We start from the raw sequence: 22,460 nt of genomic DNA on the forward strand, positions 1-22,460 counted from the left end.
CACAGTGTTGGAGGAATCCAGTGGGTCAGGCAGCATCTACGGAGGGAATTGCCAGGTGACCTTTTGGTTCAGACTGATGGAGGGGGGGGGGGGGGGGGGGGGGGGGGGGGGGGGGGTAGAGCTGGAGCTGGAAAAGAGACCTTGTAGTGTGAGACAAAGCCTGACAAGTGATTGATGGATACGGATGGGGCAGATGTGGGGGGGGGGGGTTTGTTTGGTAGATGGGTGGAGCAAGTGGTTGAGTGGAAAAAACCTAATTTGCTCAAGAAGTTTTCATTCCTCATACTGCTCATCTTGGGAATCAGTCTTTTGAACTGTTGCTATGCTCCCTCTAACCAAACATGTATTCCCTGAGATAGATTTTACAAACCTGCACATGACATTCCAAAGCTGTTCTCACCACAGCTCTGCAATCAGAGCAAGTTATCTTTATTTGTATAATAAAGATCAACATACCATTTCAATGACAGGATTGTCGACCCGAAACCTGGACTGGTTTCTCTTTCCACGGATGCTGACGGATTGGCTGCGTTCCTCCAGCATTCCTGTTTCTGTTTTGTTTTCCATCATACTATTTGACTTCCAACTTCCTTGCTGTACCTGTATAAGCTTGATAGGGCACACCACCAGACTCGGGACCAGCTTCTTCCTCTCTGTTACAGGCTTCTGAACGGTCTTTTCATAAGCTTGGATACTGTCCGATTCTCATCTACCCCATTGTATATGTTGGACTTTGTCTGTGGAACTGGTGCTGTACAATATGTAGGAAGGAAGCGGGTGCTAGTTTACACCAAAGATGTAACTCGGTAAGATAGGCAGCATCTCTGGATAGAATGAATGGGTGAGATTTCAGCATGAGACCATTCCTCTCGACCCGCAACGTCACCAATTCCTTCTATCCAGACATACTGCCTGTCCTGCTGAGTTATTCCATAATTTTGTGTCTGTCTTTGGTGCTGTAGCTTCCTCTTTGCTCTACCTATTGTACTTCAGTTAGTCTTGCTTATATTTATGTTTGGTATATTTGATTGGAAAGTATGCAAAACTAGGTTTTTCTCTGAGCACACAACAATAATAAACCTAACCTTATTAACTGTCATTCGTATACAATGAGATCTATGTTTAAAGTATTTAGACTCATAGAGCATGGAAATAGGCTCCTCCGCCCAACTTGCCCCACCTACACTAGTCCCACCAGCGTGCTTTTGGCCCATATCCCTCTTATCCTATCCATGTACATGTCTAAATGTATCTTAAGCATTGCTATAGTACCTGCCTCGACCACCTCTTCCGGCAGCTTGTTCCATACACCCACCACCTCTTGTGTAAAAAATAATGTTACCTCTCATGGACTTTAGTTCCTTCTTTAGTTCCTCACTTGACACAAAATGCTCTGCTTTTTTTCCCTGCAGTGCATGATCTCCGTATTTCTATATTACATTCCACCTTCATTACTTTTCCCATTCATTTTAGCATAGACAAATCTTTTCTGTATGCTTCTTATAGCTGTGTCATCAACATCTTAAAAATAATCAAAATGTAGAAACAAAGAACTGCAGATGTCAGTTTATACCAAAGACAGATACAAAATGGTGGCGTAACACAGTGGGTCAGGCAGCATCTCTGGAGAAAAGGGATGGACGAAGGGCCCTGACCTGAGAAGTCACCCATCCATTTTCTCCAGAGATGCTGCCTGATCCATTGAGTTACTCCAGCACTTTGCGTCTAAATTTGGATATGTACTTGACCCTGTTATCAAAATAATTGCCGCAGTTCATTTGCATCATTCCATGTAGCTCCCCACTGGTCACAGTCTCACAAACTGCATTGTTTCTATGGCAGAGATGTGATCTGGGAATAGAGAGACCGCTTGACCCTGTTATCAAAATCTTAATACTGCAGAAGTCCAAAGAAGCATTAATGGAATATCAATGATGCCTTTGGTGAGGAATGGCAAAATAATGGGGAATGGAATATTGGGTGAGGCATATTGTAAAATGGCTGCAGTGCTGAATTTAAGTTCTGAATTAAAAGTAGTTTGATGCTGTGTAGTAGTAGGGTGAAAGGGGCAATGTTTAACGGAGATGTGTGAGGCACGTTTTTTACACAGAGGTGAGGGTGCCTGGAACGCACTACCAGGGTGGTAATCGATACAGATACGAGAGAGACATTTAAGAGACTGTTGGATCAGCTTATGGACATGGAGGGAAGATAGAAACAAGAAGCTGGAGTAACTCAGCGTATCAGGCAGCATCTCTGGAGAAAAGGAATAGGTGACATTTTGGGTCATAGCTTCGACTTCAGACTGAAGAAGGGTCTCTACGCAAAACATCACCTATTTTTCTCCTGAGATGCTGCCTGACCTGCTGAGTTACTCCAGCCTTTTGTGTTTGTCTTTGGTGTAAACCAGCATCTGCAGTTCTTCCCTACTGGATATGGAGTGATGTGGATTATGTTTAGGCAGATAAGAGTTGGACTTGGCATCATATTCAGCAAATACTTAAAGGGAAAGTCTTGCCAGGGGTGGCAGTGGAGGCAGATATAATAGTGGCATTTAAAAAAGGCTTTTAAATGGGCACATGCATGTGCAGGGAATGGAGCTATATGCAACATGTGCAGACAGTAGTGAATAGGCTTCAAGATAGGCACAGACATTGTTGGCCGGAGGGCCCGTTGTGGAGATGTACTTTTCTATGTCTTTGTGGTACAAAACAGTTTCACAGATGTTAAAAGCGGTACCATGGGTTGATACAGTAATTTTATTTGAAAAAAGCAAAAAAAAAATCTGCCGTCCAAAATAAAGCGGTCTTTGTCCGTATCCCCAGTTAGATGTAGCCTCTGTTAGAATTGTATGTGGCCTATTGGGCTCTATGCCATAGGAAGGAAATGGGGGCACTAGTTTCACTCCTGATGCTTGGCATTAAAAAATAAAAATCCAGAAAATACAGAGGAGAAATGTTTTTGTTGGAATTTTGACACCACTCTGAGCATGGATGGGACGGAAACTTCTAAAAGGCTGGGACAGAATCGGGAGATGTGTGGGAATGTGAAATTCCACGGTTAACAGTTGAGGAGGAAACTCTCTGTGTGGTAGTCCATCTTGGCCAGATAGCTGGAGGAAGGTGGAGTGGGACAGGATGGAACTTGTCAGGGTTCAATACAGATTTTATGGGCAGACTGGCCTATTGGTGTGGGGGATTCTTCATGCAAGTCAACTGAAACTTGATTGATCTCTCTGCCTTTCGGATTATGACACGTTTTAGGATAACGGTTTTCTGAGAATCAACAGTTGTACAAAGTATTTTCCATTTGTATGAAGTAAAACCCAACTTTTGGTTTTTTAATTGATTGGAAGATACAGCACGGAACAGGCCCTTCAGCCCCTTCGAGTCCTTGCCGTTCACCGATCACCTGTTCACACTAGTTTTATGTTATCCCATTTCCTCATCCACTCCCTATGCACTTGGGGCGATTTAGAGAGGGACAATCAACTTACAAACCCGCACGTCTTCGGGATGTGGGAGGAAACCAGAGCACCCGGAGGAAACCCACGCATTCAGAGGAATGTGCAAACTCCACACAGACAGCACCTAAGGTTGGGATTGAACTGGGGCGTCTCAGCCCTACCTGTTGTGCCACAAGTTGGTCAAATCAACTAGTAAAAAGAAGTGAAACCATTATCAATGGTTTGATTTCCCTCCTGGGAAGGCCAATAAGGTGCTGTAGAATATTCACAAAATTAGAACACATGGAATTAACGTAACGTATTGTGGTGAATTGAGCTTTGTTCAGCCGAGAGTAGGAAATAATCTGTCATATTTGGTTTATATAGATCCTCGGTGACACCAGACCAGAAATTCTTTCACTGTCTACGAAAGGGTACATTTGCAACAAATTGTAGCAAAGGTTCACCAGATTGATTTGTGGGAAGTGGGTTTGTCATGAGGAGAAAGAGAATCATACTTTATAATACCTTCTAAAGTCAGGATTGATTTTCAAGTGATTCATGGGAACACACATTCTATGAGCTTGATGGGTAAATGTGAAGATGATGTTCCCATGGATGGGCAGTCTAGAACCAGACTCAAAATAAGAGGTTGTTCGTTTGTGACAGAGTTGAGATTTGTCCTCAAGCGGGTGGCCAGTTGTCGAGTGCGCATTGAGATATTAAGAGAAATGGGGTTAGTGAGGGAGTATTCAAAGTTCTAGTCGTGGTTGTGAAGTTGAACTTGCTGCCATATGGGAGTAGCGCTTATTATCTGCAGGTGTGATGGTGCCAAAGTGGACAGGATGTTCCACGATATCTTTAAGTTGCTTGATCAGTGCCACAGGTCCTTCCCCATGTCATGTTTATATTAAAGAAGAATAAATTAATTGAGGAGCGATTAACCAGATGTTCATTAAATTTGTTACATCAATATTTTGTGCCTTTTAGTTTTCTGACAAATACAATTTGTGGTTGTAAAACAACATTGATTGATATGGACTCCATCATACAGCACAGCAACAGACCCTTTGGCCCAACGTGTCCATGCAGACCCACATGCCCTACTAAGCCAGTCCCATTTACCTGCGTTCAGCCCATATCCCTCTGAACTTTCCCCATCGCTGTATGACCAAATGTCTAACTTGTTCTTTGTTATACAATCTCTAATGCTCATGGTTTATTCTTGATTTCCAGAAATCTCAGCCTAATGGACGAGCAGGAACTGAACCATTAGAAGAGGAAATCAATCAATCATTTGAGAAGATTATTGTGAAACAACTGGATGCGGATAAGAAAACTGAAAAGGTTTGTGTAATTACTGTGTAATTTTTGTGTAATCCCATATCTTGGACTGCCATCAAAATTAATTACTGATATGTTCTATTTGCATTTTTAATTGTATGCATTTATATCTTCGATTTGCATTTATATCTATATGCATTTATATATTTTTGCATTTTATTTGCATTCATATCTTCTGTTTGCATTTGTATCTTCTATTTTGCATTTTTATCCTTTTAAAGCAAAATAGTTCCGAACCATTTTAAAGCTGTTCAAAGTAATCCACCCTGAATTGCAGTCATGTGGATTGACTATGGCAATAATTTGGTAATAATTGACAGTTTGAAGGGCATTATACACAAAAACCTTAAATTTCAGTGGTTAATACTGGCACCCGTTTAGTTTAGAGATGCTGCGTAGGAACAGGCTCTTCAGCCCACGGAGTCCGCGCCGACCACCAATCACCCGTACCCTAATTCTATCCCACAAACTTATAAACCAATTAACCCACAACCCTACACATGTTTAAAATGTAGGAGGAAACTGGAGCACCCAGAGAAAACCCACTGAGGAAATGTACAAAGCAGACACTGAGGAAATGTACAAACTCATTACAGACAGCACACTTAAATTTGAAACTGAGTTTTTGGCACAGTAAGGCTAACTGTGTTTATATATTTTTTTTAAATGTTTTTTTAAAACTTGACCCCAATATCTCTATTAAACATTCCCGCTCTCACCTTATGGCTTTACCCTCTAGTGTTGAACATATCAACCCTGGGGAAAAAGTTCTGACTATCTACCCTATCTATGTATCTCACACTATCGCTCGATCTGCCAAGGCCTTGTAGAACTTCTTAAGTTTTAGCAGCAGAATTGGGCCATTTGGCCCATCAAGTCTGTGCCTCTCAATCATGGCTGATCTATCTTTCCATCTCAACCCCATTTCCTGCCTTCTCCCCATAACCTGGTTGCTAAACAAAGCAACTCCCATTCGCAGACTAACATTTATTTTCTGAGCCAACTCCTCTATTGCCAGAGTGAGACCACATGCAAATTGGAGGAACTGTGCCTCATATTCCTCTTGGGTAGTGTGCAACCCAGCCATACGAAGATTGAATTCTCCAACCACTGTCTACACGCAAGGAACAATATACAAAGGTGGATTAACCCACAAACCCGCACGTCTTTGGGATGTGGGAGGAAACTGGAGCACCTATATGTTCACAGGGAGAATGTGCAAACTCCACACCGACAGCACTCAACATCAGTGTGGAACACAAATCTCTAGTGCTGTGAGGAAGCTGCTCTACCTGCTGCGCCACTTCTGAAATCATCCTCAAACATTTGACCCAGGTGGAATGTTAAATGCACCGCCCCCTCAAGCAGGAAGCTACAAATAATTTGAATTACGCCCAAGCTTCTTTTGCTTCCTGCATCCTAATTGCTATCAAACATTTCGCTGGGGGAGGTTTTACCCGAATGTACAGAACATTCTTGTTAGAATGGATTGCAAACCAGTTCATTGAGTAAATATTGCATTGGAGCCAAAGAGGAAAGTTGGATTTGATTGCAAATCTCATAATATCACTATTTGTATGGAAATGTCACCAAGGGCAAATTAAATTTAATGTTGAGAAAATGTGGAATGATACATTTAGGTGGGAAGAATGAGAGCAGGCAGTACAATTTTTAAAAGAGTACGATGTAAAGTGGAGAGATCTGTTGCTCGGTGTAGATATAATGTTGAAAGCGGTAGGGTCGGTTGAATACGTGTGTTCATGCAATATATCAAGGCTTGGGGTTTATAAATAGAGAAATGGTGAACACGACAAAGGGAAATAATGTTGAACCTTCATAAAATGCTAGTTTGGACTAAAATGTTTATTGGGGACAGGGAACTGTAAATGCAAGAATTTTGAGTAAAACTCAAAAGTGCTGGAATAACTCAGTAGGTCGGGCCAAATATCTTAGAGCAGAGCAAGATAGGCCACTCCTGCGAAATACAATGGGCTGACGTGTAGTACGCTACGGAGGGGATCCTGGGCATTTTCCCCCGCCCATTTTAGTAACCGGAGCCTACCTGACCCGACCCGACTCGCAGTGTAATCAATGTTGCGGAGCAACAGTTTGTGTGTGTGTGTGTGATATAGGGTTAGATTCATAATTCTGTCCGTTCATACTTCTTGTCAAGAATAAAATTTGACTCTGGTAATTGTCTTTTTTAATGTTTTTTAAATCATTTCTTTTTAAATGGCTCACAAGCAGTGTTTGAGTTGATTTTGTAGTAACCGGAACCGACCCGACTCGCAGGGTAATTGACATTGGGGGGGAAGTTTTTGTGTGTGATATAGGGTTAGATTCATAATTCTGTTAATTCTTGTAAAGAATAAAATGTTTATAGACACACATACATGAATGTGATATAAATGTACGTAATCATATAACACACACAATTATATTTCTTCTGATCCAATGATGAACTTTATTTCAGACTAGACAAGGGACATTAAATAAGAAACATTGTAAACCTCCCAGCAACTTCACACACACTAGGCCTTATCCCCACCCCTCAACTCCCCCCCCCCCCCCCCCCCCCCCCCCCCCCCCGGGCACTCCCTCGCCTGCCCCCACACTACAATGTCTTCCCCCCCCTCCTGTGCCCCTCTTCCCGCTGCCCCGGGCCACTCATTCCCTCTCCCCGCTGACCCGGGCCGCTCACTGCCTCTCCCCGCTGCGGAAACAAAGATCCAATCTTTGGCCGGAAGCAAGATGGCGGAACAATATGGCGGGGACTGGTCGCTAAAATGGGTCCTATAATCACCCATGAATCCGCCCATGAGCGTACTACACGTTTGCGTGAGAGTAACCCATCTTGCTCTGCTCTAAGATCTTTGGGTCAGGCAGCATCTCTGGAAGATGTGGATTGGGGACCCTTCGTCAGACTCGTGGACAGGTGAAGTTTCAGGTTGGGACCCCTCCCAGCAACAACCTTCTCCTGTCTCCAATGTTCCTCCCCCTCATGGACTCCCTCTGGTTGCCTTCTTCCCTCTATTTCCAACTGCCGGTGCAATATAACTGTCCTGACTTCTCCGCTCCCCTTACCCACTCCAATCCCAGCCCTTATGAATGCACAGCCTCCCTATCACTGAGCACAATTCCAATAGTCTGAAGAAGTGTCCTGACCCGAAGCAACATCTGTCCATTTCCTCCGCAGATGATGCCTGACCCACTGATTACTACACCACTGTGTTTTACAATTGTTATTCATTTCCAAGCACTGCACATAAAAGAAATCTGCAACAACTTTGGAGAGAGTACAGGGGAGATTTGTTAAAATGAACCCATGGATAAGGGACTTAGTTATATGGACAATCCCTAGAAGCAGCAAGTTCTGAGGAAATATAGAAGTATTTCAAATTGTAAAAAGTTATTTATGGAGTAGATGGAGTGAAACTGTTCCCATTGGCAGAGAGATCAAGAAACATGGCAAAGTAACAAAGATGCAATAGTAGTGTTTAAGAGGCTTTTGGATAGGCACGTGGATGTGTTTGAAGGCTCTGGGCCTGCACTCACTGGAGTTTAGAAGGATGAGGAGGATCGCATTGAAACCTACTGAATATGAAGGGCCGAGATAGAGTGGATGTGGAGAAGATGTTTCCAGTGGTGGGAGAGTCTAGGACCAGAGGGCACAACCTCAATAAAAAAGATGTACCTTTAGAATGAAGTTAAGGAATTATTTAAGCCGGAAGGTGGTGAATTTGGAATTCATTGCCACAGATGGCGGTGTGCTGTCAAGTCATTGGGTATTTTTAAAGTGAAGGTTGATAGGTTCTTGATTTGTAAGGGATTCAAAGGTTACAGAGAGAAGGGGTTGAGAAGGAAATATAAATCAGCCATGTTCCAATGGTGGAGCTGACTCGATGGGCCGAAGACCCAACTCTGCCCCTGTGTCTCATGAGCAGGCAGATGAGATTAGTTTAACTTGGCATCATGTTTGGCACGGACATTGTGGGCTGAAGGGCCTGTTCCTGTGCTGTACTGTACTATGTTATCATGAGGAAAATGAGCTTTACACAGCACTCCGCCTGGAAAGTAATGCCTGGCGCAGCATCAGAGATGGCAAAACTCAAAAGTATCAGAAGGGAAAAGATTGGAAGATTATGTAGAGCGATGGGACAGCGGTTCAAGCTGGATTGCTATTACGCAGAACTGATATGGAGGTGACAGACAAAATGATTTTGTTTGAGAAATACAGCGTTGAAAAAGCAGGGCTGTGGAGTCGGAGCAATTTTGGTGTTGCTGGAGTGCTTCGACCTCAACTTGGGAGAAGAACCAAAGTAGGTGCAGATTAGGGAATAAAAAAGAAAGCAAAGATTAGAAGCAAGCCTTGGGTAGAAGGTGCATTCCCTTAAATAAAGACCACTGGTAATGTGGCGAGTTTGTGTCTAACTTGGGAAGTTGAGGGTAGAGGTTGAGCAAAGGAAGTTCACTGTGACATCCGTTATAGGGAGGATGGCAAATTGAGGAAGAAAAATGGCCCTGAAGTAAGCCTGTGGAATCGAACTTTTACGAGTCCATATTGTAACGCAAAAGGAACCAATTGAAAGGAAGTGGCGATGATGGTAAATTCAGGATGAAAATGACAGAGAACATGGAGCAGTACAGCACAGTCCCTTCGGCCTACAATTTCTGATCTGAATATGATATCAAGAGCAACTCTTATCTGCCTGTACATAATTCATCGCCTTCCGATCCCTGCATATCCATGTGCCTATGCAAAAGTCTCTTAAGCACCACTATTCCACAAAGGCAATGGTCTGCTTTTATAGTCAAGTTTTACTTGAATAATAAAACATTATCTGTGACTCTGCCTCCAATACTATAGAGCATCAGCACTAGAACAGGCTCTTTGACTCGCACTGTCTGAACTGAACATGTTAGCAAGTTAAACTAATCGCCTCTGCCTGCACTTGATCCATGTCCCTCTATGCCCCGCATATCCATGTGCCTATCCTAAAGCCTCTTACACGCCAATATCATATCTGCCTCCACCACCACCCCTAGTAACACATTCCAGACACTCACCACTGTAAAATCAAAACCTTTGACTCGCACATCTCCTTTCATCTTTGCCCCTCTCTTAAAGCTATGCCCTCAAGTCTTTGACATTTCCACCCTGGCAAAAAGACACAGCATGGAAACAGCCCCACACTGACCATCAATCCATTCCCTGTACATTGGGGCCAATTTTACAGAAGATAATTAACCTACAAACCCATCTTTGGGATGTGGGAGGAAACCGGGGCACCTGGAAGAAACCCCCACGGTTATAGGAGAACATGCGATCTCCACACAAACAGCACCCAAGGTCGGAATCGAACATGGGTTTCTGGCGCTATGAGGCAGTAGTTCTACCAGCTGTGCTGCCTCTCCTCTCGAGTGGAGCAGAAGATCTGGCATGGACACGTTTGGCTGAGAAGGCCTGCTTCTGCTTTGTAAATCCTTTGTAAACTTGACTGTTCTTTGGCCAACTAGTAAGCTGTGATGACCTTGGTAAGGCGTTGTTGACATATTCATGTGGAACTTGTGTGCTTTGTGGAATAATGCTTTCCATGTTCAGCAGTCTGTGCTAAGGTGACTAATTTGTTTTGTTAAATAGACAAAGAAAAACAAGAAGAAACCAAAGCCAGGGATGAAGTTTCTGCAAGATGTGCTCCAGAATCGGGCAGATGGTCGAGAAACTGATGAAGGTGGGTTCTGCTAACTTGGTGCCATTGTTATTTCAAAGACCAAAATCGCAAGACATATTTTCTTCATAGAACAGTACAGCACAAGAACAGGCCCTTCAGCGCACAATGTCGTGGCAAACATGATGCCAAGTTAAACCAGCCAATTAAAAAACCCAAATTGTTCTGCAGTTTGTAATTAACAGTGGAAATGGCAGAGGGGGGTTTGTGCTGCAGAAAGTTGGTTTTGCTGGATGGTGCTCAGTGGGTATGTTGATATACCATTGTGTCAATGGTATACATTCATATAAATCATACAGTATGGACACAGGCCCAATTTTCCCACGCAGACCAACTAGTCCCACCTGCCTGCATTTGGCCCATATCCCTCCAAATCTTTCCTATCCATGTACCTGTCCAAATGTTTCTTAAACATGATGATAACTCGGCATGGCAACTAGGGGAGTTAAAGTTAAGATATAGACAGGCCCTTTGTCCCAACTTGCCCCCACCGACCAAGATGGGTGTTTGACCCATATCCCTCTAAACCTCCTCTAACCATATTGTCAATAATGACAGTACAGATTGTCTTAAAAACTCAAATTAGTGACCATTGTCGTTCAGGTAATATAATCTCCCTATCCTTATTCAGTGTATTCATTGTGACTGCTAGCCCACCAACATTGATAATGTGAGCTGCCGTCTTGGTTAACGGGCAATTTTGGATGGCTAAGTAGGTGCTGGCTTTGGCAACAACATCAAAAGCTTATGAATGAATCTCTTCAAAATCAAAACTGGTGAAATTGGCAAATGTTCTCAAGTTGTGATGAATATTGTTAACAAACATGCTCCTTCCATAAGCGAGGGTACCATCCGATTCTCCAAACGACCTAATTGCTGACTTTGATCTTTTATTTTTGATTAAAAGACACAGTATGGAAACGGGCCACACTGACTATTCACACTAGTTCTATGTTATCCCACTTTTGCATCCACTCTTTACACGTTTGAAATAATTTGCAAGGGGGCAATCAACCTGCAAACCCACGTCTTTGGGATGTGTGTGGGGGGGGTGGGGGGGGGATCCTGAGCACCATATAGTCACTGGAACAACTCTATGCAGAGAACACCTGAGGTCAGGATCGATCGTGGGTCTCTAACGGTGTGAGGCAGCACGCTACTCTGCCGCCCTAATTTTCTCTAGAGCTAGGATACTACATTGTGGTATCTGGTATCATTCTCTTTGCTCTTACTTTTTGTACTTGTGTTGACTTGATTCTGTTTGTGTATAGTATCTGGGGATACAAGGAACTGCAGATGCTGGCTTACAAAAAAAGACAAAGTGCTGGAGTAACTCAGAGCGTAGATAGGTGACGTTTCAAGTTGCCACCCTTTTTCAGTCTGAAGAAGGGTGCTGATCTGAAACGTCACCTATCCACATTCTCCAGAGGTGCTGCCTGACCTGAGTTTGGATTTATTCAGAGTGGTATTTGACCGATAGATAGGCCACAAATATTACGCCCATTCTGGTTGTCCCATAACAGGAAGAATGTGGAGGCTCAGAGAGGGTGCAGGAGATGCTGCTGGGAATAGAGGATAGGAGCTGTAAGGTTAGAAAGAAGTGGATTGTTTTCTCTATAGAAGTATATAAAATTATGAGAGACATAGAGAGGGTATTCAATCATAATCTCATTCTCAAGTACCTGATTGCCACGACTCTCATTTTTTTTCTGTTGAAAACCTGGAGAAGAGGTAGCTAAAGCAAGTTATCCAATTCTCAAAATTAAATAGATCTAGGTCCACACCCTTTGGCGGATGACTTGTTGAATAAGATCCTGTTGACTGCATAGATTTGTGAGGAAAAGGCAGTTGGTTCACAGTGATATATCTTGCATGAATTGCCTGCTTGAAGTTGCGCCTGCTCCTCATCACGGGCTTGCTTCCCTAAACTGCGGAACACCGGCGGCATCTAATGGACATTGCTGGGCAAATGTCATGACCCAGGATGCTGCCATAATGCCATCAATCAGTGCTGATGATGTATTACGGGAGCTTGTTGGCAGCTTTGTGAATGTAGGCGCCACAGTCAGTCTGTCACTCAATGCTTAAATCAACAAGACCACTGCAATACCTGCAGCTGTTATGTCCAAGTTGAGTAAGAGATGAACATCATCCTGATGGAGATCACCAAATGATGAGCAGACCAGGCCTGTGAACCTATACTAAGTTAATAATTACAGTACCACAACTAGTATGATTGTTTAGTTTATTGTCGCATGTATTGAGGTACATTGAAAAGTTTTTATTTTTTGCATGCTATCAGCAAAAAAGACTATACAGGATTACAATCAAGCCATACAGTGTACAAGAATAAAATTTAGTGCAAGATAAAGTCCAGTATAGTCTAATAAAAGATAGTCCGAGCCTTCAATGGGGTAGATGGTAGGTCAGGACTGCTCTCTAGTTGGTGAGAGGACAGGTCAGTTGCCTGATAACAGCTAGGAAGAAAATGTCCCTGAATCTGGAGGCATGCGTTTTCAAACTTTTATACCTCTTCCCTGATGGGAGAGGGGAGTAGAGGGAGTGACTGGGGTGAGACTGGCCTTGTTGAGGCAATATAAAATGTAGCTGGAGAGGGAGGTTGGTTTGCGTGATGGTCTGGGCTGGAAACTCTACAATTGCTTGCGGCCTTGGGTGTAGCTGTTCCCAGACCAGGCTGTGATTTGGTGACGGGAGGGAAAACCATGCAGGATTCTCTTGCCTCATCGCTATCCAGTGCCACACATTGCTGCACTCCTCCATAGCCTGGCATGACACAAGGAAAGAGTCAACACCTTTGCTTCCTTGGATGCATTCAAAGCATTTCCTGTAGAACATGGTAACCGTCATAACAGTGCTGGAATTCACCAAGATGTTCGTCACTAAGTCAATGACATTTGCGGTGGATTGATCGAACCCATCAGATTGATTACATCTGCTACACAAAGGGTTTTCTATATGGTGCAATGGTTAGTCACGGCATGCTGGATGCCCATGACTCTGTTATAAGGACAACCCACAGATGAGACATGAAGATGTCAGGCATCAACACACGCAACTGGGGATGATCAGCCATGATAACATTGAATGTCTGAAGGACCGAATGGCCTACTCCTTCATCTATTTAGATAGGCAATATTGTCTATTGCCTATCTAAATCTTGGGTGGTACAGCAGGGTCAGGTGAATCAGGGGTAAAGTTAAATGGGTGTATGAAACAGTTTCAACAATAAAAAGAACACAGTAGCCCCTGAATATCTTGGAATATCATACAGCGTCGAAACAGGCCCAGTGGCCCAACTTGCCCACGCCTTCCAACATGCCCCTTCTAGGTTATTCCCACCTGCCTGCGTTTGCCCCGTATCCCTCCAAATCTGTCCTATCCATGTACCTGTCTAAATGTTTTATAAATGTTGTAATAGTCTCAACTACCTCCTCTGGTAGCTCATTCAAAGTATTGTTTTTTGTTTATTTTAATAGGAGCCTCAGGCTCCTATTACATCTTTGCCATCTCACCCCTTAAACCGATGTCCTCTCTCCAAGCTTGTTGTTGAATGATTGAATGCTGGGGAGGGGAAGGCCAAAATCCCCGTTGTTTCAGCCGCAGCTGGAGCCTTCCCCAAGTGCCCTCTTCCTTGTTTTGTTCGTGCTCACAGCTGAGACTTCCTGAGTATGGTGTCCAGTAAACAGTTTGGATGAGGTGTTAACAAAAATATTGTTTAGTTGTATTGTGGAAGTGAAAGGATGTGATGTGGAAACGAGGAACTAGATGCTAGTTTACAAATCGACATAAAGTGCTTGTATGAAGAAGCGTCACGACCAAAAGGTCACCTATTCATGTTTTCCAGAGATGCTGCCTGACACATTGAGTTACTCTGGGTTTTTTCTTTTGGTCCTTGGAACTCTTAGGTGATGGCATCACTCTTAGTTTAGTTTAGAAATACAGCAACCAAACAAGCCCTTTGGACCACTGAGTCCTGTAACGAGGAGTCATAACACACTGTGTCTTTACTACTGTTTATTCATGATACACATACGTTGCTGCCCTAGCTGTTTGTGGTCTGTCACCGGAACTAGAGAGGGGGATCAATGGGTGGGAAGGTTGTAATTATACTTGTGATGTGGGGAGTGGTTAGTAGTGGTGAGGTTACTATGTTAAAGGTACATGCGCATGTCATCTACATCCTTCCCCTTGGAAATGAAAAGCAATACAGTAGTGACGGGGCGACCATGTCATCATGCGCTACGAGCAGGTAAGCAAACAGTTAAGCAAAATCACCATAACGGACAGGCGGCTTGACCACGCGCCCGGTCCGGGTACGCAGCTCGCCATCTCCCCCCTCTGCAGGAAGAACAGGAATAGGAGCAGGTGCGGTTGAGCGAACCGGGGACCCGGGAGGATAGGGAGAAGACGGAGACGGAGGAGGGGAAGCAGGCGCAGCAGCGGGAAGACGGGCAGGCGAGGGAGGACTGGCTGTTGGAGAGCGGGACTGATAGAGCTGAGAAGGCAGGGACCGAGGCATGCGTGGAGGGGCAGGCAACGTGGCAAACAGCGGGGGGGCAAAGGGGTCGGCAGGCGGTGGTGGGGGCTCGTTGACAAGCCGCAGAAGTTGGCGGGACCGGCGGTAAATGGTACCGTCATGATCGACTAGATAGGACCGCGGCGAACCAGCAGTACCGACGACGATGGCAAGCCTGGAGTGACCGGAGGGGGACTGCATCCGGACGACTTGGCCAGGGAACAGACGCGGGAGGGGACGGCAGGACTTGTCGTGGGAGCGCTTTTGGATTTCTTGCGTGAGGGCAATGCGCTCCTGTACAGCAGCGGGCTGGAGAACAGAGGGCACGAGGGACCGCTGGGTCACCGGGATCGGAGGTCTCGTAGTGCGAGACATCAGCCGCTGTGCTGGCGAGCCCAAGGCAGGGTCGCGGGAGATGTTTCGAAGGTTGAGGAGGGCCAGGTAAAAATCGGAATGGGACAGTCTACAATGTTCCAGCAAGTCCTTAGCACTGCGGACAGCGCGCTCTGCCAAGCCGTTGCTTTGCGGGTACTCTGGGCTGCTGGTATAGTGTTGGAAGTTCCAGCTGTCAGCGAAACTCCGAAACTGGCTGCCGTTGTCCGATTGAAGACTTGCTGGGGAGCCAAAGGTTGCGAAGTGGCGGCGCAGCTTCCCGATAACGGCCGAAGAGATGAGGGAGTGCAGCTGGTCAACCTCGAACCAGCTGGAGTACGAGTCAACAAGGACCAGGAAGTGCTTGCCACGCCACTCGAAAATGTCAGTGGCGACGGCCATCCAGGGCAGCTCGGGGGCAGGCTGTTGCAGAAGCGGCTGGCGTTGCTGATGGGGAGCGAGGCCATTGCAGATAGAGCAGGTGGAGACCCTCTCCCGGATGTCTTAGGCCATGCCGGGCCAGTAGAACAGACTCTGGGCCTGAGACAGAGTGGCCTCGGCCCCAGGATGACCGCAGTGGGCGGTCTGAAAGTATTGGTCCCGCCGCGCAGCAGGCACAATGACCTTGTGTCCCTTCATGACCACGCCGTCGTGCAGCACGAGCTCGTCACGGACCAGGAAGTAGGGCCCGGCACCAGCTGGCAAGGATGAACGTCGGTCTGGCCAGCCCTGCCGGATGACGTCGGCAAGCTGCTGCAGGGCAGGATCCTTGGCAGTGTTGCTGACCAGGGACTGCATCTGCTGGGAAGGCACAATGTTAACGTTAAGCACCATCAGGTCAGACGATTCATATGGATGGCGGTCGGTGGACGTTAGCGGTGCGCGGGACAGCGTGTCGGCCACGAACATGTCCTTGCCCTTGCGATATACAATTCTGAACGTAAAACGCTGGAGCTGCAGCATCATGCGCTGCAAACGGGACGAGGCAACGTGGATCGGCTTGTTGAGGATGGAGACCAGCGGCTGGTGGTCGGTCTCGATCGTGAAGCTGTTGCCCAGAATATAGTCCTTGAACTTGGAGCAGGCAAACACCACAGCAAGCAGCTCCTTCTCTATCTGAGCATAGCGCTGCTCGGCAGGGGTCATGGTGCGGGACGCGTAGGAAACAGGCAGCTGCAGGCCATCGTGGAGCTGCAGGCAAGCAGCACCAAGACCGAACTTGGAGGCGTCGCAGGTAAGAACAATGGGACGCTGCAGATCGAAGAATTGGAGAGTGGGGGTACTGACCAGCCTGGACTTCAGAACATCAAAAGCTTTCTGGTGATGCGGGAACCAGGCCCAGGCAGTGTCCTTCTTGATCAACTCCCTCAGGGGCGCGCTCAGCTCGCTGAGGTCGGGGATGAACTTCCCCAGGTAATTAACCATGCCCAGGAAACACTGCAGGCTGGGCACGTCGGTGGGCGAAGACATCCCGTAGACCGCAGCCGTCTTCTGCGGGTCAGGCTTCAGCCCCGAGGCAGTAAAGAGGTGGCCCACATAGGTGACCTCCGGGACGCGGAAACGGCACTTCTTTGGGTTGAGTTTGAGGTTGATTTCACGGGCCCGGTCCAGGACTTGACGGAGGTGGAGGTCGTGCTCAGCAACGTCCTTACCGTAGACCAGGATGTCGTCAACGATGATGGCACACGGGAGACCGGCAAACCGCTGCTCCATCGTCTGCTGGAATACCTCACTGGCAGAGTTGATCCCGAATGGCATGCGGAGGAATTGGAACCTGCCGAAGGGCGTGCTGAAGGTAGTCAGGTAGGAGGATCGCTCGTCCAGCGGTATCTGCCAGAAGGAGCTCTTGGCATCAAGAACTGAGAAGACAGTGGCCGGGCCAACCTGTGCAGCGACGTCCTCCACTGTTCGCATGGGGTAGTGCGGGCATCTGATGGCAAGGTTCAGGTCTTTGGGGTTGATGCAAATGCGAATTTCACTTTTGTCCTTTTTCGCAGCAACAACCATTGTGGAGACCCACCGGGTGGGTTCGCTCACCTCCTTCAGGATGCCCATGGTAACCATGTTGAGCAGCGTTGACTCCACCTTGTCCTTCATGGCGAAGGAGACGCGGTGTGGTGGACGGATCACAGGTTCAACACCGAGGTCGACAACGATCTTGTAGCTGCAGGGCAGCTTGCCCAGCTTGTCGTCAAAGCGGTCAGGGTATTCGTGCAGGGGGTCCATAAGGGTCCGCACCTGGTGGATATCACGGTGGAAAGAGACCAAGCCGAGGTCCTGGCACGCCCGGGCGCCCAACAGGGTGATGTTGTTCGTATCCAGTAGATAAAAAGTGAGGGGCCGAGAGGCCTGCAGTACCTTGCAGTGCAGGGTAGCCCTCCCCCCTCCCCACCGGAACGAGCACGCCTCCCCCGTAGGCATGCAACAGGGAGTTGTCGGGAGTAACTTTCTCATCTGTCCTTATCTTCCTGAAGAGGCTTGTTGACATTACATTGGCCACGGCCCCCGTGTCGAGTTTGGCGGTGAAGGTCGAGCCGTTGACAGTAACGCGAACCGAAGGGTCCGTTATCAGTCCAGGTGCATCCAACAGTGAAAATATGCTGGTCTCCCCCTGGGAGGAACTTGTATCAGACAAAGGGAGTTCGTCAGGCTGGTACTGTGAACAAGCACACTGTATCAGCTTGAGCAAGGTTGTTTAACATTCGCCGTGGAGCAGGAACTGGCTTCCCACGGGAGCGGCAAGCGGCAGAGAAATGGTTTAATTTCCTGCAAAAGTTACACGTTTTGCCCGGTGCAGGGCACACATTAAACTGATGGGAGGCAAAGTTGCAGTTGGGGCAACGCTGTGGGCTGCTACCCCCGGGTGCAGGGGAACCCCGTTGCCGTTGCGGGCCAGCGTACCGCCGGCGGCCAGCAACACTGGTGAAGTTAATGTCATGATCAGCAGACGACACCGCAGAGGCGACAGCCTCAGCCATGCGGGAGGCGTGCAGAGCCTCGTCCAAAGACAGGTCGTGCTTCCGCAGAAGTTCAGCCCTTAGTTTTTCATCCTGAAGGCCATACACTAGAATGTCCCGGGTCAGTTGATCGGGGGTCAGCGCGTCCAGGCGGCAACGCCTGGCCAGGTGCCGCAACGCGGAGATATAGTTGTCGATTGACTCCAGGAATCTGACGCCGGGTGAACATTTTAAAACGCTCTAGAATGCAGTTAGTGGGGATGTCGCACATTGCGGTAAACTTAGCCATAAGACATACCGGGTCTTGAGCATCTTCACCTGCACCATAGACAAACGACTGAGACCGTTCCAGGGCATCGGGACCAGCCAGGTTGAGAAGCAGAGAAGCCTGTGTCGCAGGGGTGGCAGCAGGATGGGCGATCGTGACATAGTGTTGGAAGTCGCGTCTAAAGACACCCCACCGATGGGCAATGTCTGAGTCGAAGACAAGCACATCGGGTTTGCGGCAAGAAGTAGCCATGGCACGGGAGATACGAAAAAACACAATGGGGAACTGAGTCAAAAGTTAAAGAAAACCCGACAAACGGGAGGCGCAAAGGTACGATTGTGACACCATGTAAAGAGGAGTCATAACACACTGTGTCTTTACTACTGTTTATTCATGATACACATACGTTGCTGCCCTAGCTGTTCGTGGTCTGTCACCGGAACTAGAGAGGGGGATCAATGGGTGGGAAGGTTGTAATTATACTTGTGATGTGGGGAGTGGTTAGTAATGGTGAGGTCACTATGTTAACGGTACATGCACATGTCATTTACAAGTCCACACTGACCATCGATCATCTGCTTACACTAGTTCTATGTTATCCACTTTCTCATCCATTCCCTACAAGCTCCGTACAGATTCAGATTCAACTTTAATTGTCATTGTCAGTGTACAGTACAGAGACAACAAAATGCAGTGGTACAGAGGAGCACCTATAGTCAAGATAAAATCCGGGACCCTGGCACCAATCTATTTGTGTAGCAGGGAACTGCAGATGCTTGTTTATACCAAAGATTGACACGATGCTGGAACAACTCAGCAGATCAGGCAGCATCTCTGGAGAAAAAGAATAGGTGATGTTTCGAATTGAAACCCTTCCTCAGACAGAAAGTAGAGGTGGGGCGCTCAAAACCGGAGGCGAGAAAACGCCAGAACAAGTCGGGGCCGGCAACAGGCGACCTCAGGAGAGGTGGGGCCCATAATGACCGATTGTTAGCTGGGGAAGGTGTGAGAACAAGAGTGATACAAAGATGTGACCAGTGGAACTGGTAGGACAACTATAGTGGAGGAGGGAGGAGGGAGAGTCATAGTATTGCAGCTTGGAAACAGGGCCTTCATTCCAACTTGCCCACACCAGCCAACATACCCATCTACACTGTCGCACCTGCCTGTGCTCGGCCTGTATCCCTTTAAACCTGTCCTGCCCATGTACCTGTCTAAATGTGTCTTAAACGTTGACATAGTATCTGCCTCAACTACCCCCTCCAGCAACTCATTCTTCCAACATCTCTAGAGAACATGGATCGTTTAAGTTATTGTCACGTCAGTAAAAAGCTGAAAGATATGTGACTTTTTGGGACCCTCCTTCAGGCTGATTTACAATTTATTTATTTGTTGTCATTTGAACCTCATTGAGGTTCAAACGAAATTTGGTTTCTGCAGTCATACACACAAGAAAAGAACCAAGACACAACACAATTTACACAAACATCCATCACAGCGCATCTCCTCCTCGCTGTGATGGAAGCAAAGTCTTATCTCTCCCCTGCACTCCTCATTCTCCTCCTGATGTCAGAGTCAAAGCCCCCGGTGGGCGATGCAAGGTAAATAAGTCCCGCGGCAATTAAAGCCGCGCCGGGCGATGCAAGGCCACGCTCCGGGTCTTGGTGTTGGAGCCCCCGGCGGGCGCTAACAAGTCCCGCGGCGATTTAAAGCCGCGCGGGGCGATGATGTAAGGCCCCGCTCCAGGTAATTTTCAACCCCGCAACTCGGGCGGGAGAAGTCGCCGTTGCGGAAGCCCTGAAAAGCGGTCTCCCAGCAAGGATCTGCGGGGTCCCGTTGTCACCGTCCACCAGACCTGCGGTTGGAGCCTCCGATATAGATATAGATATGCCATTTATTGTCACTATACATGTACAATCTCCGGGGTAGGATCGAATAGCTGGAAGAGAAGGGCAGGATAAAGCTTGGCAGGTGTTAGATAGATAAACAACACCTCATATTTCGCTTTGGTTGTTTACACCCCAGCGGTATCACCATTGACTTCTCTAGAGAAGTGGTTGAATAAAATCCAGAGATGAAAAAACAGAAGTTTTGAAACAAAAGTAATGGATAGTTGCAAATTGTGAAGATTGAGGAAGAAATATAGGGGAAGGGGAGACGGGTATAAGTCCAGGTGGGGCGGAGAGAGGGGAAGGGGGTGAGGGGTGTTCGTTGTTATCTAAAATTGGAGAATCCAATATTCATACCATTGGGTTGTAAACTACCAAAGCAGAATATGGTGCCGTTTCTCCAGTTTGGGTGTGCCTCACTCTGGCAATGGAGGAGGCCCAATAACATAAAATGTACCGTTATGCCGACCATCTGCGCTCGTGAACATACTCAATGAAACCGCCGCTCAAAGTGCTTAAATTTTCCCTGCCGAATGGCAAATCGCATGCCGTGGGTTTGTTGTCGACAATGCCGGCAGTTGTCTAGTGGCAGCTCATCGACTTGGATCTGGTTGGGAAATCAGTCGAATGTCAGGAGGCAGAGAGCACATGGGAAACAGGCATTAGTCAAGTTGCTTGGGTATGAATATTGGAATGCCACAAGAGTCTAGATTTATACCCATAGTTATTTACAGCCTTTAGTCATGAATATTGGAATGAAGGGATTGAGACAAAGAAACATGATGTTGTGAAAAGTGATGAAAGTGTCAGATTACAAAGAAATATTAATGGACACAGCAGTGGCGAATGTGTCACCTACTTTTTGTAAAAGGACAGCAGAGGTGGGTGGGACACAAAGTGCTGGAGTCACAGAGTGGTGAATCTCTGGAACTCCTGCCACAGAGGGTTTGAGGCTGCTATATTTAAGAAGGAGTTAGAGGTGGCCCTTGTGGCTAAGGGGATCAGGGGGTATGGAGAGAAGGCAGGTACGGGATACTGAGTTGGATGATCAGCCATGATCATATTGAATGGCGGTGCCGAATGGCCTACTCCTGCACCTAATTTCTATGTTTCTATGTAACTCAGCGGGTCAGGCAACATCGATGGAGAACATGGATAGGTGACGTTTCAGGTCGGGTCCCTTCAGTCTGAAGATGGGCCCCGACCCGAACCATGCCCTCCTCTGATGCTGAGTTACTCCAGCACTTTGTGTTCTACTCAGAATTGCAGCATCTGCATGTTCAAGTGTCTCCATAAATTGTGGGATGCTCATCCCAATGAGCTTGGGGTAATGATACACAGACCAACCACTGAATATAACTGAAGAGGCTTCAGAGAATGGAGATTTCAGGGGGAAAAGAGCGGAGTGCTGGAGCAACTCAGTAGGTCAAGCAGCATCCTTGGAGTACGTAGATAGGTGCCATTTTGGGTCAGGACGCTTCTAAAGACTGAATGTGGTGGGGATAAGTGCGAGGGAAAGCTGGAAGAAAGTATGGGCAGGACAAAGCCGGATGAGTGATAGTGGATACGGGTCGGGGAAGGAGGTTTGATTGGCAGGCGGTTGGTCAAATGCCAGAGATGAAAAGCCAAAAAGTGTGAGATCAGGATAGAAAAGGTGAAAGTTGGGAAACCAGAGAAAGGACTAGGAGAAATAGGTGCAAGTCCAGGTGAAGCACTGGAATGGAGGAAAAAAGAAGAGGGAAAAAATGATGTCTGAAGAAAGGTCCCAAACCCAAACGTTACCTGTCATTTTTCTCAGGGGATGCTGCCTGGCCCGCTGGGTTATTCCTGCATTTTGCGCTCAGCTTTTAAAAAAATAAATGTTCTTTGTAGATTTGTTAGCTAACATTGGGAAATTCAATGTTCAAACTGCTGGGTTG

At 46.8% G+C, this 22,460-nt stretch overlaps 1 protein-coding gene across 1 annotated transcript in view; it reads left to right on the plus strand.

Annotated features, from left to right (window-relative positions):
• Window positions 1-22,460, plus strand: part of mtdha (metadherin a) — a 79,953-nt gene that overhangs the window by 16,222 nt on the left and 41,271 nt on the right. The window contains exons 2-3 of the mRNA XM_055634316.1: window positions 4,682-4,792; window positions 10,431-10,521. Coding sequence (XP_055490291.1) covers window positions 4,682-4,792; window positions 10,431-10,521 — 202 coding nt within the window. The remainder of the gene's footprint in view (window positions 1-4,681; window positions 4,793-10,430; window positions 10,522-22,460) is intronic.

The sequence above is a fragment of the Leucoraja erinacea genome, chromosome 4 (assembly GCF_028641065.1).
Source record: "Leucoraja erinacea ecotype New England chromosome 4, Leri_hhj_1, whole genome shotgun sequence".
Lineage (NCBI taxonomy): Eukaryota > Metazoa > Chordata > Chondrichthyes > Rajiformes > Rajidae > Leucoraja > Leucoraja erinaceus.